This window comes from Trichogramma pretiosum, unplaced genomic scaffold, assembly GCF_000599845.2.
Source record: "Trichogramma pretiosum strain Unisexual culture from Peru unplaced genomic scaffold, Tpre_2.0 scaffold27, whole genome shotgun sequence".
Lineage (NCBI taxonomy): Eukaryota > Metazoa > Arthropoda > Insecta > Hymenoptera > Trichogrammatidae > Trichogramma > Trichogramma pretiosum.
The window spans coordinates 87,476-106,019 of NW_019641694.1; the positions used below are offsets into that span (position 1 = coordinate 87,476).

At 38.4% G+C, this 18,544-nt stretch overlaps 2 protein-coding genes across 2 annotated transcripts; both read right to left on the minus strand.

Moving 5' to 3' along the window:
* Positions 1-2,692: 2,692 nt before the first annotated feature.
* On the minus strand, positions 2,693-10,746 carry LOC106660572 (glutamine synthetase 2 cytoplasmic). The gene is made up of 4 exons (XM_014383609.2): positions 10,381-10,746; positions 4,905-5,106; positions 4,363-4,817; positions 2,693-4,275 (listed from the first exon to the last, which is right to left on the minus strand). Exons 2-4 carry the CDS (start codon positions 5,086-5,088, stop codon positions 3,799-3,801), a joined length of 1,116 nt encoding a protein of 371 aa, XP_014239095.2. The 5' UTR covers positions 5,089-5,106; positions 10,381-10,746; the 3' UTR covers positions 2,693-3,798.
* A 5,457-nt stretch (positions 10,747-16,203) lies between these two features.
* LOC106660465 (transcription initiation factor TFIID subunit 7) lies at positions 16,204-18,498 on the minus strand. The gene is made up of 7 exons (XM_014383433.2): positions 18,217-18,498; positions 18,019-18,147; positions 17,869-17,949; positions 17,424-17,787; positions 16,988-17,335; positions 16,732-16,901; positions 16,204-16,658 (listed from the first exon to the last, which is right to left on the minus strand). Exons 1-7 carry the CDS (start codon positions 18,295-18,297, stop codon positions 16,632-16,634), a joined length of 1,200 nt encoding a protein of 399 aa, XP_014238919.1. The 5' UTR covers positions 18,298-18,498; the 3' UTR covers positions 16,204-16,631.
* Between the last annotated feature and the right edge of the window lie 46 nt (positions 18,499-18,544).

Here is an 18,544-nt window from a genome sequence, read left to right on the forward strand (position 1 = left end):
TCCAATCATATTAATTTTAATGCTCGTACATTATGAAAGTGAACTCGTTCACGTGAAAAGACAAAAGATCCCTTCACTTTTACATTCATTTTGATCTAAATATTTTCAACAGGTTACTTTAGAGTGAATACATTCCCTTTTCTTACGATTTTATAGAATTAATTTGAAAAAATGAAAGCTCAATTATTTGATGGATTCAACAAGTTTTACTTGACCCTATAAAATCAAAACCATAATTCAACAAGTTACAAGAGAATCGATATTCAAGAGTGAATTTATCTATTAGTAAATTTCATCGTTCTATTTATCAAAACATTTAATCTATGAGTTCATCGTCAGATTACTATTGTAATACTAATTATAATTATAGCACAAACTTCAAATGAGTACGTAAAATTTCAAATCTTGTCTTGAAATTCCCATCTTATCTCAAAGTTTGTAAGATTATACTTCAATTTGCATTTATTAAATTTTAAAAACAAATAAAATTTCAAATACTAACGGAATATACATTTCAAATCAGATGTATTGTCAATTTGAACATATGTTATGGCTTTGTAAGAAGCAAATGTATTTTCGATCTATTTGTATTGATTTCAAAGTAAACGGATGCATCAACATGATGATGATACAATTGAGTTATTGTTTGCTTTGTTGAACCCACATTTTTGCTCATACAATTATAAACCAACAATTGGAAGTTGAAATTAACCGAATTTTTATTTATTTTCATAAAATAATGCAATCATCTGTTCAAATAAAATGTAATATTATCTTAACTTGTTGTAATGTAATTGTTGAAACAGAAAGTTGAGTGTTATTAAGATTTTAGATTATATCAGTATCAAATACAAATAAGTACGAGCGATGAAAATTATACTTTGGTATCGTCTAAATCTTTCGAAATTGGAATGTGAGAAATGTTTAAATTTCATTTTTTTATTATTAGATTGAAAATTATCAATTAAATATTTATATGTGTAATTTGATTTTGAACTTTAATATTTACACTATCGGAAATCTGAATCTCAGAAAAAATTTAAATTAAATAAGCTAGTATATGAATAGAGATATATATTTTTTGACATATTTAATTATTGATGCTATTATTCCTCAAAATGTACTTAAATTCAATGTTTCACCAATCATTTAAATTGGGGTTCCAAAATAAAAAAATGTTCATGATGCGAAACTGCAAGTCAAAATCTAAATATTACCAGATAATAAATTTGTTAGCTTTTCCAATAAAACAATTGTGTTAAGAATTGCGAGTATAAATTATCCTGGTATAAGAATTACTTAACTAATATTTGTGCACGTGAGAAGTACGAAAATGATTTAAAATTTATTTTAACTACTCATAATTCCAAGTTTGTAACTAAAATAATAATGATGAAAATATGAATACAATTCAAAGGTAAGTTTAATACATTACACACGAAGGAAATATTTTTTAAAATCTTCGAAATCTTATTTATGGCAGAGTTTATAATTTCACCAGTAGCAATTTTATTTATTTTCTATCGTTTATTGTGAAAAGTTAATTATTGATTTTTTCATATCAAAGAAAATCTTATAAGCTATTTCCATTAGGATTTAAATAAAACATATCAAATGAAATTGAATAGAATTCTTAATAAGCAATAAATTCTAAATTATTGGTCCTCTCTACATAAAAATTCAACTTTTTTGTCATGTCATTACTCAATGTGAAATATCTATGCAAAGGAGTTGCGTTAACATTGTCAGAAACAATTTTCATGGGTTATCAGACCCAACTCAGCCTTGGTTAGCCTACGTACTTTTAGGAATTAAGTTCGATCGATAATTTTTAAATTCAGAGTGCTTCAACTATGTCTTACGTTGATCATTTGGATGATTAATAATTCAATTCGAATTTTGGAATGTCAGTATGTAACATTATGAGGGATGAAATATATGAGTTTTCCATTAAACTTGGTTGATTGAATGAGTTATACACGTACGATTAAGTTAATTAAATCATTTATTATTGCAACATAACAAGTGACATCTCCAATTACGCTGAAGATAATTTTATTTTTCATAATTTTTCAAAAAATGAACAAATTCTTATCAAGATTATTTTTTGTCGAGAAAGCACTCGCTGAAAACCAATTTTTGATCTTAAACAATTTTTTACATGACATATAGTTTTACTTCATTTATTTCTATGATACATTACTCAAACATCGTTAACAACATAATTTCTTTTTATCCTTTAACATGTCCAACATTTTATTATTTCTTGGCAATCCAGACAATTATTTAATTAGAGAAAATATAAATTTGATTTTCTGTAACGAGTTATGAAAATATACAATTTGCGATGATTTTAACATCATACATTTTTACGTATACAATAATTGCAATGATATATTATTCTTTTTTCTCATTGTATTAATTTAATTTATCACACATGTTGATCTAGCAAAAGATGAATCTGTGCTAAAAATGCACTGTTCCCGTTCGCACTTTCAAAATTTTTCAAAAATCATTTGATAAATTTGTCTGTAAATAGACATTAATACCCAACTAATACGTGCGTTAACATTTTTCAAAATTAATTCACTATTATTATCACTTAATTAAAAATTCAATTAACCTGTCACTGTGCTATTCATAAACGAATCGTTAGCAATACACTTTCATCGTGAGATTTACAATCGTTAAAGTGTTTTTTGCATTATTATCATTTTTGTTTTTACAAACTTTATTATGCGTGATTATATCGTATATTAATACGAATTAATTCAACTACTGAAATAGTTTTCATGTGTCACTACTTTATTATCTTTTTTGTGTTTTGTCGGTGACTTGGCTTTTCCCCGACTTTGCGTTGCATACATTTATAGGGAATGTAATCATGAGTAATGCATCGTGGTTGAAAAACCGATGCGTCGATTTTTTTTCTATTCGAAACGCTATTAATACCAGCGATGCGTCGCGTTAAACCCATCGATATTTTTATCGTTTTTTTTTGTTAGAATTATACTTAATTCAACAGTATATTTGTTTTTTTCTTTCATTGTAAAGCTTCTGTCTACTCTTCATTCTACTTAAATTATTGTAACAAATATTTATGTTACGATTATACGATAAACTACGTAATATCTATGGATTTCACTGCGTGAATCCATAATATATGAACACCTATATACATGGAGATGTAGTAGTTTCAACTTTATTCCGGGGTCGGACGACAGTCCGAAGTTAGACGAAGAAAAATTGACATTTAAACATTTTTACGTATGCACAAAATTGGAATTCAAAACGCATACCAGGTAGGAGGGGGATAGGTCACGTTGATATTTAATAGTACACATATTGTGGAATCGATCGAAAATACATTAGATAACTATCACATTATTCAGATTATTTGGGCGACATGAATCACTCGGATGATGCAAGGAAGAAGTAGAAAGAATTAGAACAGCTCGGGAGTGAATAATTAGCTGCGTTTCTTGCATCAACCGAATATCTTTTGTGGAACCCTTGTAGGTAGGTATGTATACATTGTATATGTTAACTTTGTAGAATTATAAGGTCGCAATATACGGCATAAAATCATGTCATTGTGTCTATTCCACATTACTCGATGATTCGGGTACATTAATCTTGAGACATATAGATGTGTGTGTGTGTGTGTGTGTTTTTGTGTATGTCGATTAGTATTGTCTGCATATAATATGAAATCGAACGAAATGTAGATTTAATTCGCACAACTTCTGAAAGGGCTTAATTTGCAGGTACTTTGAGAGCTTGCAGAGCTTGCAGAGCTTACTCGTGAAGAATGCACGTGCGCACGAGGGCATTAGTGACCGAGTAAGGGTCGCAGTTGCTGCTCGGTCGGCGGTCCTCGAGGTAGCCCTTCTTTTCTTCGGCGACGGCGCGAGGAATGCGGATACTGGAGGTGCGATCCGCGACGCCCGATTTGAACTCGTGGATGCTGCTGGTCTCGCAGATGCCGGTCAGACGACGCTCGTTGTCCTTTCCTCCTTGCGGATCGTAAGCCTTGATGTGTTTCTCGTGGCGCTTGCTCAGATAGTCGATGGCTCGCTTGATCTCCTCGATGCCGCCCTCGGAACGCATCGATTTCGTCGAGAAGTTGGTGTGGGCTCCGGCGCCGTTCCAGGTACCGGGAACCGGCTTCGGGTCCAGGGTAACGACCACGCCGAATTCTTCGGCGACGCGGTGCAAAATGAAGCGCGAGATCCAGAGGTCGTCACCGGCATGGATACCCAGGCTCGGACCGACCTGTAATTTTATTTCCACCTTACTAAGCCGTTCAACTTTTCGCCGTTGAAGCAAACAACGAGATAATTTTAGTTATTTTCAATCTACCTGATATTCCCACTGAGATGGCATGACTTCGGCATTGGTACCGCAGATCGGTACTCCGGCGTAGAGGCAGGCCCTGTAGTGAGCCTCGACGATTTCTCGAGCGATGACCTTGTTGGCGCCGACGCCGCAGTAGTAGGGCCCCTGGGGTCCGGGAAAGCCGTTTTTCGGCCAGCCAAGGGGTCTGCCGTCCACGTCCAACAGGGTGTACTCTTGCTCGATTCCGAACCATGGCTCTTCCTTTTTTACCGCAGGCGCGTCCATGGCTTCGCGGCACTCGATGCGCTTATTCGTCGCCGTGGGCTGGTGGTTGAAGTCGAAGGTTTCGCACAAGACGAGGATGTTGTTGTTGCGCCTGAACGGGTCCTTGTAAATAGCTACTGGCTGCAGGAAAACTTCGCTATTTTCTCCGTGAGCTTGATACGTCGAGCTTCCATCGTAGGTCCAAACGGGCAAATCTGTTGCGTCGAGAGAAAAATATTATTATTTACATTTTTTGTGGCTCGCAACTAGACTGATTTGATGAAAAAGTATTAGTTTCATACCCGACGGTTTACTGGGAATATTAGTGATGGTTCTCGTTTTGCTTCGTACGCCATCTCCGGTGCCATCGATCCAGATGTACTCAGCTTGGATCTTATCGACCGGCTGAGGCAAGTCCATATACTTGTTCAACACGGTTTTATCCAGGGCTGCGTTGGCCGAGTCTTGCAGAATGTTGCGTGACATGGTTATTTTTTAGAGATTCTGTGGCAAAATATCGATACTTTCGTAAATTTCAATCGTGTTTTTCCATTCGAAATATTTATTTATTTTATATATTTGTGTGTACTCTTTGTCAACGAAGAACGATCGCGCCTATTGATTTATGCGTTTTCAGATCATGTATATTTTTGAATTCAAAACAAAAGAACACATTTTTGTAAAATTGGCTTGTTAAAGTCTTTATAAGCAAAAATATCATACAATATTGATCACTTTCGCGATTTGAGACATTTATATTTCCCATAATGCAAAAGACATTGCATGTTATAAATATTCTAGCTTGAAAAGTCAAGTTTGTTTTTTGCTCGGATGTGCTATCTTACGGTTAAACAAGATCCGATAAAAGTAGCCGTCGATCAATGCATGTTTATGCAAATCTATAAACGTAAACAAAAAAGCTTAAGCTTTTGCATTGCGATTACAAATACTCGATCAATTCTATGTAGCTCGATATTTATTATTTCGCTTGATAATTTCATCTTCAATAAACATGAAACACTTTCAATTTCACATTTTATGGATTATTCAAATAATGCATAGTCACGGAAATTATCGACATTGGAGTTGGGGGTGGTGTCAAACTTTATTGTTACTAGTTGGTTCGGTTAAGTACCGCAGATAAAAAGAGCAAGAGCCAAGCGAATATCATAAATTTTAACGATTCTGGATTAAATGCAATTCACTGTCGGTAATTTTCCAAGATTCGAGATGAGTCTGTTATGTCAAGTTACTTCACGAGCTCGCTCGGGCTTAGCCAATTTGGAAAGAAGCCATTCGACATCGCGCTCACGTGTGTATTAAATAATACTCGCTCGAGCATCGATCTTTCGTATTTGCATACATTTTTTTATCGAAGTAATACACATTCCGAATCTGTGAATTGTTATCGAGCGAAATATTACGATCGCAATCTCGTGAGTTAGATTTTTATCGATACTTGAAATATTATTCAATGATAAAAACATAACTCGAGTAACTAATTAAATTTCTATAAAAAAGCAAACTCGATCACTGATATAATGTTATCTAAAAAAAAGTAAATAAAAAAATATCGGTGTTCTATAGATGGGGATAGGTGTAAAAGTACTTTTAAACAAGTCGATAATTAATCGTTTATAAGAAGCTAGAAAACAGAGTTGACAATTTGCTCTAGGTGGAAAAATTGCTCTAATAAGTTGTTTACTCGTTGAAGTTAATAAGAAAATATTATTTTTATGGATGAGATTTAAGAAGTTGGCTGTTTTCGCTATTCTCCGTCATTAAAGCGATGACTCGTCATTGAATAATTAGATCGATAATTTCAAAAAAACAAGTCGAGCGTTGTAAATAGATACTCAAAGTATATGACAGTTTAAGTATAGCTGGCAAGCCTCTGTAAGCCATGCACGCGATGCGATTCGAAGCATTTTTTCTCTGAGCTGCCAAAGCTGACAAATACGACGACGTAGCTGCACTGCAGCTCTCGAGTCGTCGAGCGAGAGAACAATAAACACGGCTCTATACACACGATCGCAGACGCGCATCGACTACAAACATTCTAGCTCGCATATGATTAAGCGCATTCGTCGTGCGACTAGCTGAGTCTCGAAAAGTAACGCCGTTTCGGTGTGTGTGTGTGTGTGTGCGAGTATTATCGCGTCAATTGGTGTCGTATAGGCGCTTGCAAGTCGCATTCCTATAACGACCGCGCTGCTGCATCAACGAGCAACAAACGGAAATTGGCCGGAGTTTTAGCTTACGCGTGTTTAGCAGCAGCTCCTAATGTATACCTACGTATACGGAACTTCTCCGTTGCGGACCAATATAACTAATGCCGTCCATGTGCGTGTGACACGACGTTGACAATGATTTTGACCTTGCAATATTGTGTGTATACGCGCCACTCGCACGCATTTGTAACACACGCACATTATACCTATGTCAAATGCCTGCCTACGATATACATGCTCATTTTGCTACACCGAGAGCATGCATGGTATATGAAACTTCATAATTGTAGGCTTGGCTGGTTTTTTTTTCTTTTTTAATTATCGCAAATTGCCGAGTCAAGCGACGCAGCGCAGAAACGTTTTATACGATGCGCTTTTCATGTGTACGACTGCTACATAATACGACTAAGGTTGCCATAGAAGCTAAGCCCCAAAGCTCACGTTTCTGGATACAATCAGTGTGCGAGCGGTAATATCACGCCGCTGAAAATAATATCTGCAGCTATTAGAAGCATCTCGAGTGTGCACTTGCCTACTGCTGCGATTGTTTGAGAAAAATGTCAAGTTACACATTATGCAGCTATTTAAAATCTAAAGAAATGTTTCATCTCTCGCAGCATTTGAATGTCACATTGCTAGAATTTTGCGATGCAAGGGCGACTTTAAGCCCCTATTCACCGAGAGCTTTCCAATCGAATCGATATTGGAATCGCGAGCCTACGGAATATATAGGATGAGAAGCATTCGAGGCGAGTCTCGAATTTTGCGATACAACGAGGAAAATATTAACGGCTTTCCGGTGACGTCGAGTTGCGAGAGAGCTAAAAATTGTTTTTCTTGGCTTTTCAGGCTTGTGCGCCAAGGCACGTCGAGTCGCGCGTCGAGTTTGCGCGCCGATCGGCATAATGAAATGGCTCGCGTGCGACGACGAGCACATAAACAGCAATTGGCGCACTCGATTCTTCGTATACATCCCAAGTGTGCTTATTAAGCGTTTTTACGCGATTATTCGGTTCGGCGCGCGAAACGCTTGGAAAAGAAGCGCAGTTCGACTCGTGGCTTTTTCTTTCGACTTGACTATACATATTTTATTAATTCTGCGTACGTTGCAAGTGTGATCGAGCGGTGAACTAGCTGCCGAGTGGAAAGCGACTTTTTTTTCTTCAAAAAGGTGTGAATTTTTGCGCGCGATTATTGTTTTGCTCTCGGAAAGATCTTTGACTCTCGAGTGCTTTTTATAATCTGTGCAGTCGCACAACAAAGGCTTTGTTCGTCGGGCGCGCTTTATTTTCACTCGCGAGCGAGTACGAGCGAAAATCGAGCCACTCGCGTCGACGCGATTGTAATATCGTGAATCATCTGTATCGACATTGTGATCTGGGAAAAAAGAGAAAAAGAAAAAAGACAAAAACAAAGATAAAGACGTGAATAGTAACATCGAATTTCTGAGCGATTGGACTAGATAAGCGGCGAAGTGCGCGCGAGCATCGATTGCCTCGAAAACGTGACGATCGAACTGTCCGATACTCGGTACAATAATAGGCGGAGTGCGTCGAAATTGTCGATCGCGCGACAAATCAAAATGTGTCGTCACCGATCGCGCACCTGTCGCTCGTTACGCGCCTACAGCTGCTGGCGTCGACGAATCATCGTCGGATCATAAACAACACGTGCCAGCTTTCGAGTGGCAATTGTCGTACTATACTCGTTGTACACGCGTGTGTGTGTGTTTGCGCGACACACACCTCCATCGCGTGGCACGATCCAACGAGCAGCTTGTGCCTTGCGTGTGCCATGCGAAAGGCGAGAAAGCACATAGCTCGCTGGAAAGCTCGCGCATCGGAAACAATTGATCGCGCACGATTTCAGGGTCGCTCAGCTGACGTAGCGCTGGCCACCGCACACCTCTTTCTTCTCTTTCTCTCTCTCTCGCGCGCGACTCACTCGCCGTTGCACCTATGATAATATACCTATAGCGGGAATTACGACGTGCCGCGGCTGCCATGACATTGGCGTTCGCGCGCAACTCGGAAAAACGGGAAAAGCGGCCGCGCGATTCCACTCGCTCATCGGCAAAACAAAAGCATCCGACATTTCGCTACATCCTCGACGCGCTGACTAAACAGTTTCTGCCTCGCAAGTATAATCGCGTATACATAACTAGCTGCGCTTTGTTTATCCGCATAGGTGTATCTTCTATAACAGAACAGGGGGACTTCCGTGAGTTTGGCCGGTGTGTACGAGACGGCGAGAGGCGCAAAAGCTCGAGCGAGTTGCGCGTGGGCCGACTCTTTCTTTCTCGACGTATTCGAGGGCGCTGCTGGCAGCTACCTCCGACTCAAGGTTAACGCCTACAATGCGCACCGGATAATAAAGTTTGCGTAGGAGCGACGATTGGAAAATTTTCGAGTTGCGGCGCAACAGAAATATCGCTTTCGAAGCGTCGAAAATCGCGCTCGAGTCTAGCTCGATACAAAGTCAAACGATTCGACTCGCGAGCTATGCAGCGAACTCTTTGGCGCGCTACAAGTGATGCAACTTACAAATTGAGCTTTAATGTTATAGCTATAATGTCGTGTCTGAGCAATTGGCAGGTTGAAATAAACTGCAATTGCATAATGTCGAATAAACGAGATAACAAGTGCGAAAGATAGCGAGTGAGAAAGAGAGAGAGAGAGAGAAGCCGCAAGAATGTCGAAAGCACGCGTAGCGATCATCGTCGCTCGTCGTCGTCGACATACATATCGACACGATCATCGACGTAAACGTGTAATTTGCTCTCGGATGAGCCGTCGCAATTGCTACCGTCTACGTAATGATATCGTAACTGTGCTAAGCACTGCTATCTGCTGCTGCTGCTGCGGTTCACATCATCAAACTATTACGTGCGTCTAGCCCCGGCACCACAGTTTCTGATGCTATACCGAGTAGAACAAGAGTCGTTGTTGGTTAATTTTATCAATGGCTCTGGCCGATATAAAAATTGTCGAGAATCATCGCTATCGGCCAGAGCGAACCAGAGCTTTCGGCTCGAAAGGTGCAACATATTGCTGCTCGACGCGATTCGAACGAAAAAAAATCAATTTCAAATCGATCGTCGAGTGACTAATTAACAAGAGCGCGTGTACACAGAGCCCCACGTTTGCTTGGCGGGAAAAGTTGCTCTGCTCAATCAAGAGAACGGATTTGATCAATCGGCCTCTTTGTTTACACGCAGAGGAAGCTTGGCTAAAGAAAGAGGCGTTAGATATAAGGTAGCGCCCGATCGATCGCCGATGCGAGCGAGAAAAAGAAAAAGAAAAAGAAAATAAAAACAAAGCAAAGTGGACACGCGGTCTGCGTCGTAGGCGCACGCGTTCGTGACATAACGACGATATATGCACTCGGTTTATTTACTTTATATCAACGGAGCTGCGCAAGTACAGCTGAATCATAGTCGAGTAAGTAGGCGCGCATGCTTGCTTGAAAAGCAAAGCAAAAAAAAAAGGGGAACGAGAGCGACCATCTTCCACGAGCACGCACAGGTCCGATGGGCTTTCGTACTGACCTTGAACGATCGTCTCTTTCTCGCGCTCTATCTTTTTCTCTCTGGAGAATGGAGATGCCTGCAAGTGAGCTTTTTCTGCTTCGCTGCTCGCGGAGTGGCAGACGAATGCGACGAGCAACCAGTGTCAGAGGCGACGGGTGTGTATAGATGCGATCAGCTGTCGTTGGCCAACGGTGCGACGAGCTCGAGGAGCTATCGGGAATATTATCCGTATAGTCTTGTGGCCGAAGGAAGCGTGTGCGATGCACTGGTCAGCGGTCGAGTCGCGCTGCACTACTTATGCAGCTCGGCGCGCACTGCTGCTGCTCTCTCAACTCTCTGCTGACTAGCCTAGACAGAGACGGACTGCTGCTGCTGCTGAGTCTCTCGGTGCGGCTACATGCGCGCGTGCTTTATCCGCGTCGCAGTCTGTGCAGTCCTCGCTCTGCACACACACAGGCTCACGTATACGTATACGTGTGTACGTACGCTGCTGCATTCTCGCACACACACAGACACACACAGCGAGCAGCAGCACACGGTGTGTTCGCGCGCGCATCAACCAACAGCCCCTTCCCGCGCACGCGTCCCACGCAATGCAGCCACGACGCTGGCCGAGCTTTTCGAGCTTGCGGCTGCTGCAAGCACAAAGTTCGAGACTCGCCCCCCGAGCTAGCTGGACGCGAGACTGATTCGCGTGCCGACGATTGCATCGTCGCTGATCTTCTCTTTCTCTCGTGACTCGTGCTCGCGGCCGCTGCTGAACACAGAGTATAATACATGTTCTCGGAAAACCGCTAATGCCAGCTCGCGCACGATATGTTTTTTCGCCTCGTTCTGCGTAACCGCCAGCACACGATGCTGCATTATTTTCGATAACGATCGCCTGCCTGGCACAAAGATCGCTTCCTGGAACAGCTTCGATTTTCGTGCTCGAGCGTGTAGCTCGCAACTCTAGCTCCATTTTCCATGTCACCCAATTAATATATAATCCTTCCCGACTACCAACAATCGATCCGTGTAATATCGCTCCATACTCCATACTCCATACTCCATACTCTTCCAATTTTTTACACCTTCATTAATGAAATTCGACCGATCGGTCACTTGATTTGAATTTACCGTTGTCATGCGACACTTTGTCTACTCACGTGCGCTCATCCCCTAGCTCTGCTCCGTGGCAGCACATTAGAATCCTAGTGCCAACGACTTGGTCAAATTTACCGACGGTTTACCGCAAACTACGGCAAAAGTGCAAATCGGCCTTGTTTCATCCGCAAAAGCTAATATTATTATAGCTCGTTATTATACTTCTGACCTGCAAAGTCGAGACGACCGTATCAACATTGATGACATAATCGCTCATTTGTATGCGCATTTAATGCGTGCCATAATTGCGACTAGTCATTCGACTGATAAACAATTATCGGAGATTGTAAGCTCAAACTTTCTACTCTCGAGTGCCGACTTTTCGAGACATTTGCCTACGAACGATGCCTCGTGTTTTTTCTATATAGTCAATCAAATATTTGACTCGATGTCTGGCGATCGGGCACACAATAACTCCGCGCACAAAGTCGGGCGCGCACGCGGCTAATGTGTTTTTCAAGCGCAATTTCAATCATAAAGAAGATGAGTTGACTGGCTGCACGCGGCGAGCGCGTGTCACTCGATCGCTGCATGGAAGTGGCTGCGAAATTCAGATATTAAGCTTCTGCGCTGCACGACAACTCGCAAAATTCGCTCCGTCCTCGCGAAGCGGCTTAAACGCCGACGATCGTCGTTTCTATTGTTCCAAAACGCCACGACGTTTTCTGTATTCTTGGGAAAAACAAAAAGTCGGAATCGTTGCCGATGCAGTCGATTTCTCGATAAACAATAAACATTATAGTTTATAACGGACGAGTGGGTTCGAATACACGACTAATCATCCTCGATATCGCAACAGCCTTGGTCCACATAAAACAGAAATTATATAAAACTGCGAAGATTATACTAATTTTCCTCGCAAGCCCCGAGCAAATACAATATACGCTGCGGACAGATAAAAGTGCATTAAGATCATCGATTGTGCAGCTCTTCGCGGCTCGACTTTTCGTCCATGTTCGTATGTATATCTGGAAATTATGACGACGGTGAAAATGATAAGAGACGCAGCTGTGCAGCTCTTATGTATTACGAGGCCGAGGCAGTCGATACTCGGCTAGAATAGAACAAGTTCAAGGTCAGCAAAACGAATTAGTCTCTCGGACCAAAATCATTGACATGCCGCGTGAACACTCGCGGCGCGCAAATAATAGGTATGCAGCTGAGCCTCCTCCTTGCCTAACAATGACACTCGGCTGTATATAGGCGACTCACGAGCGAACGAGCGATAATGCGAGCTTGCCCGGAGCGTCCGACGAACGAAGAAAAAAGCTCGTTCGAGCGAGACAATGAGTTACGAAAGCCCCGCAGCGGCTGCGACTGCCATTGATTTTCTCCCCCGAAAACTATAGCTGCGTTGCGTTGGTTTCGCAAAAATTCCTTGCGCATTTTTTCGTTAACGGAAAGATTCGCTCCGCTCGCGTCGTGACGCCAATGTAACGCCTATAATCTTATCGCTCTTACCTACATACGCTGTTTTTTAGCTGTTGATCGCTCTAAACGACCAATGTACACTGGAGCTCTTACATTATATATTTGCCAGATATATTTTTCTGCTGTCAGAAGTTGATCGATGATAAAATTTCCTAGCGAATAACTTTCTAATACGTGACGAGATGCGCGCGTAATTGCGCGTACGCCTCTAGCCGACAACAAACACCGAGTCTGACACGCGCGATCGACCTCCTCGAAGGGCTTGAAAAACCACTAGCTCCAGATAACGATCGCTCTTTCGTCAATCATTCATCGCGTGATTTTTCAAACGATTTTTATTGTAAAAAATACGTTGCGCGCCGATAATGGACCGATTGCTCAAAGTTCAATGGGTGCGCTCGGGCCACCCCGATAACTCCGCTCGTCTAATTTTATTCAAACAAATGTTTCGATTCTGCGATTTTTTCGTTTTCAATTATACTTGCTTACGTCGTATCTTTCAGACTTGGCGATCCGCTCTAATTGTGTAGGTGTAAACTGCATATCGTTTGTTTGGCCAACGTATTCTCAAACAAATTAGAATACAGCATATATCGACTCGAGCAAATTTAAAGTACCTTTTAAATGTTCAAACCAGGACAATATGAAAAGTTGCTTCGAACGGACATTCTTCAACTATTTTTAACTCCTGCCACAGATCAAACTATATTTAGCGCAGATTCACATAATAAATCAATTGTTCCAAGTACTCAATTTATATAGTTGTTCAGCTCAATTTTAAATCAAGCTGTGGCTCTAGGCATTCGATTGTTCTATTGTTTTCTCTTTAAATTTACCCTTCACTTTTTTGTACACTCTTATCCATTTTTTTCTCAGGATCACTACGTATGAAAAATAAAAATTTAAGTAATTCTTTTCCACCTTTGTATCTCTGTTTCAATGCATGGTTTGCAACGGTATACCTTTCATCTTGAGGCATTTATTATTCTGTTCTTTCAATGCATTTTTATGGAATTCTCAATCTCAATGAAATTTTCTCGTTATTTCAAATATCATGTGAGTTCAAAGCGTGTTTTTATAAATATAATTTCTTCATTCAGAATCTACATTGTGTCGGACCTGGTTACTTCGATTCAAATTTTTTACAAAATACCGAAAACGGAACGATTGCAGCATATTGGCATTAGTTCCATTGAATTATTGAATTTTGGCTCTACTTCTAAAGTGTACTTCGAAAGTGAAAAATCTCTCGCTTTTCTGTGCCTTAATTTTCAAAGCAACCCAGATCTTAAAAAAATACTCCAGTTTGATCACTGCTACAATTTGGTGACAAAAAGTGAGCCGACGTTGGAACAAGCAACCACCGATTGTTCCAAATGTCAAGGCCGCATCCACTTACTGCTACTGCTTTATTGTGTTTGAACGATTTCAATGGTTCACGCAGTTATCTTTTATTTGTTCCAAAGTTCAAAGATATCGAACCGTTTCTTTTCACGCCAATTATCATATGAGATAATTATAAATATGTTTATTCAATGAGATTTTACAGGTAACTAATTTTTACTTGACAAATTGAACGAGGGATGAACCGCTAAGCTACTTTTCGATGGTGACTCGAGTTTTCTTGGCCAAGAGCTGATCTACCACCATTGCTACCCTATATTGTACAGCTCAAGAATTCCAATCGCGTCGAGAGCGAAAATTTAATTTTAAAAAATCTTATCGCAATTGATAAAACTTATAAACGCTATAACTCCATTACAAATAAACCAAAGGTACAGCCCCTGATCATGACGTCAAGAACAAACTGCTCAATAATCTGTGCATCGACAATGTGCGTGAACGATTTTTATCATGACATAGAAAACGAGCGATTTATTGACGAATATTCTCAAAGCAGATGTGGCTTTCAACTTTACCTGATACGAGTAAAACAAAATCATTAGTTTTACTATCCTAAACTTGAAAATTGATCAGTACATTTTTTATCAAAATGAAATTTTATAGTAGTTCTCATTCTAGAAAATTCAGAATTGACGATAAATTTATAACGTTTAATTATTACTACATTAAATAGCATACATAAATCATTTTGGTGTCCTCGTCCAATGATATAGATTTATGTCATTCCCTTCCTCGGCAATAAGCTGTACTCTAATGCACGGATCGTTTTTACGAAAATTTAACGCCAATTTTCAAAAACATCATTTGATGAAATTAAGCACTTTAGTTGTTGTAGTCAAGCCTTCAATTGTATCAGTGTCTTAATTTGTGATGATATGAAAACTTTATCGTGACATTTGCTATATCATGCTAATCCGAAACAACTGGACAATTAATGTGACATGAAACGTCGCAAAGTGCATGATATATATGAGCTTAATAAGCCCGTTTAAAGGAACAAAAAGTGTCTTGATCGTTTAACTTCGTAATTAATAGACAACTAGGAGGTTCAAAGTGTTTCCGTAGATCAAACGATCAATTGCGCAATCAATGAAAATCGGTATCATAACAAATATCAAAGTTGCAATTGCATGAACAAGATTTTTTACTTGTATAAGTACTTTCTGCAGTAGCAAACGCGCTGACGTTCATTGTATAATGGTCCACGCTAAAATGTTCAAATTCGAGGTCACGATTACTCGATTTAGTTTCGTTTTGTTTCAATTACGATACCGAAAATAATAAAGTAAAATAACAAAATGCACTGATATTATAAATATCGGCCTTGTTTTATTAGAGAATGACCGACAGTTATCAAGTTCTTTCGTCAGAGATGCATTGCATAATGTGCACATGTGTATGTATAAAATTATGAAGCAAATCCGTCCTTGGTAAATTGCTTGAGAGCATGTCAATTACCTATTCCCCTAATATCGGCATCCAAGTCAGTCCCTCTCCCTAACTTAAACGGCGTTCTATCATACATTATATACTAGCCAATGTAAAAGTTGAACTTAAAAAATATAACTGGAACGTTACTTCCGTTCGATCATATTATCGACTATGATATCCATTCATACATAAGGCAAGCTTTTAACTCGATCCTTCGTTAAAAACTAGAGTATACCCAGTGCCTCGATTTCCACAGTTTTTTTGTTTATAGAAAATTTATTATTTCAATATAAAAATTGATGTATTATTTATTTTTTTATGATCATTACATAGTTCTTTTGCGAAAATTAGTCAAACTTTATGATAAGCTCATATTATTGGTAACATTTTTCGTAAATATATATTGAAAAAAATAAGTATACACTGTTATATAGTTTGATTTTTTTCACAAATAATTGTACATTAGTCACTCTTGACTTTGTGATGATTTTTATTTAAAAAAGATAAATACAAAAACAAAAAACATAAACTAACATGAATTTTGAATTTAAGTGACATTTGCAGTGAATCAAGATGCCTGCAATCAAAATCGGAATATCCCTTTTATGAAAAGTCAATTAATGTTAAAACTATAAACTCAATTTATTAAATAAATTTTTCTAAAGTATTAGAAATTAAATAAAAAACACTACTATTTTCGATTTAGAAGATCTGATTGTCCCGCAATAGATTATAGGGCTGTTTTACATTTTGATAAAGATAGTAAAGATGTTTGATTTTCTACTTCTAATAACAATTCTAATCACGATTTTAAACAATACTGTTTGATGTAAAAAAGTTAGTACTGTAGCTTATAATTAATTGACCATTTCCAGTTCTTGAAGCTGTAAAAAAACACATAATCAAATTATTTACTATTATCAACTTACAAAGCAAAGATTATATGAGTTCAATTACCTCTTGAATTTTTTGAGCTTCTTGCATAAGTAAATTATCTATAATTTCTCTGAAGCGTTCTCTTAATCTTTGATTTTCGATTGTTGACAATGTTTCTTCCTGTTGTTGTCTTTGTTTTTGCAGTGTGGCGAGTTCTGATTGTAATTGTTCACGACGTTCTTGAATCATATCTATAAGAAAATATTACAGTAGTATTTTTTTCGTTAATTTTTGTGATGAAGTAAAATTAAATATTTTAATTCAATTTTGAACTGACCTGGATTCATGCTGGCATTTTGAGATTCTGAGTAACTTTCTGATGCTTCATAACTGTCATACTTTGGTTCTACTTTAGGAATTATCTCTTCTTCAATTTCCATTTTAACATCATTTATTGATTCTTCAGTTGTAAACATTTCTTTTGTAAATTCTATGACTAAAGGACCCTTGCTTGTCGTTGGTTCATTAGTAGATTGTTCCATGTGTGCAGGATGTATAGAATTAGAATCAGCTGTTCTGCTATCAGCTGATAAATGACTAGTTTCGTCAATATCAATAACATTAATTGGGGCTTCGTCTTCTTCATCGCTGTCACTGACAGCTCCTCCAAAAATATCATGTTCGGCTATAAAAACAAAAATTAAATGAATAATTTGTAAATGTAAACGAGAGCAGTTTTTTTTATATTTGAAATGGTTAATAACAATACTTACCAACATCTACACTTTGAGAGGCATCATTTACGTTTTCAATCTTGGGTTCTACTAATTCACTTGAGGAAACAAGATTTGGTTTTGTTTGATCTTCGTCTTCGCATATCACCTCCCATTTTACATCCACTGCTTCAAGATCATTTTTTAAAATTCGTTTAACCTCTTTTTCTATTTCAGGTGCTTCAACATACTTTTTTTTGAGAATTTTTCTAAATCTTCTTTTCCTAACATTTTTCGTTGGTGGTGTTATCCCATGAGGCCACAAAAACTTTTTATCAACTTTCAAAGGATCTTTTTTCTTTTGTTTGATGTTTGTTTCATCTTCAGTATTTGAAACATCATCTTCTTCTTTGCAAATTAGTATCTAAAATAATCAGTTTTATTGAAAAAGTTAATACATGAATCTATACTTAAAAATCAGTTACATTTGAATAATTTTTCATACTTGACAAATATCTGCAGTTTTGTAGAAACTTTTATTGTCAATCGTTTTCAGAGATTCCACAATTGTTGGTAAATCAACAACCTAAAGTAAAAATGATAAAAATATGTAGAAATAAGTAGTAAATAAGTGCATGATATAAAAAACACTTACTTTGGCATGGAAAGTCCAGTTATCAAATCTTACTTCCCCGTACCTTAAATCATTTTCTAATCTAATACCTAACCTATCTTTTAAAGGTAAACCATTTTGTAATACTTCCCTCAATTGCTTTGCCGGTTCCTATGAAATAAAGTTGACGAATAATTGACTTGCGAAAAATATTCCTTCAATAAAATAGTAAAAACTTACTTCGGGAAGACGCATTATAAATTGCCCCTCTAAATCATGTTGATGATCATCTTTATACGTTGCTACTTCTCTCTTTGACATGATACTCAATGTTTATAACAACTTCCAAAATAAAAATTCAAGATCTTAATGAGATAACTTGTATGAATCAAATAACTATAATATTTTTAATAAATTTTTAATTGCGAATTCGTGCCCAACACTGCTGTCACTAGTTTGTAGTTTGAGCAACGAGTAAATACTGTAGCCATGTGTAAACACTGGCAACTGCTTATTATTATGATACACTAGTGCACATGATGACCACAGGTGAATGGACCATTGGCGA

Excerpts from the sequence above, each read along its gene's own strand:
- LOC106660465 (XM_014383433.2), bottom strand. The coding sequence starts at position 18,297 with ATGTCAAAGAGAGAAGTAGCAACGTATAAAGATGATCATCAACATGAT. Across the intron at positions 17,788-17,868 it reads AAACTGCAGATATTTGTCAA|ATACTAATTTGCAAAGAAGA; the intron begins GTATGAAAAATT and ends TGATTATTTTAG. Across the intron at positions 16,902-16,987 it reads AAATGCCAGCATGAATCCAG|ATATGATTCAAGAACGTCGT; the intron begins GTCAGTTCAAAA and ends ATTTTCTTATAG.
- LOC106660572 (XM_014383609.2), bottom strand. The coding sequence starts at position 5,088 with ATGTCACGCAACATTCTGCAAGACTCGGCCAACGCAGCCCTGGATAAA. Across the intron at positions 4,818-4,904 it reads TATTCCCAGTAAACCGTCGG|ATTTGCCCGTTTGGACCTAC; the intron begins GTATGAAACTAA and ends TCGACGCAACAG. Across the intron at positions 4,276-4,362 it reads CATCTCAGTGGGAATATCAG|GTCGGTCCGAGCCTGGGTAT; the intron begins GTAGATTGAAAA and ends ATAAAATTACAG.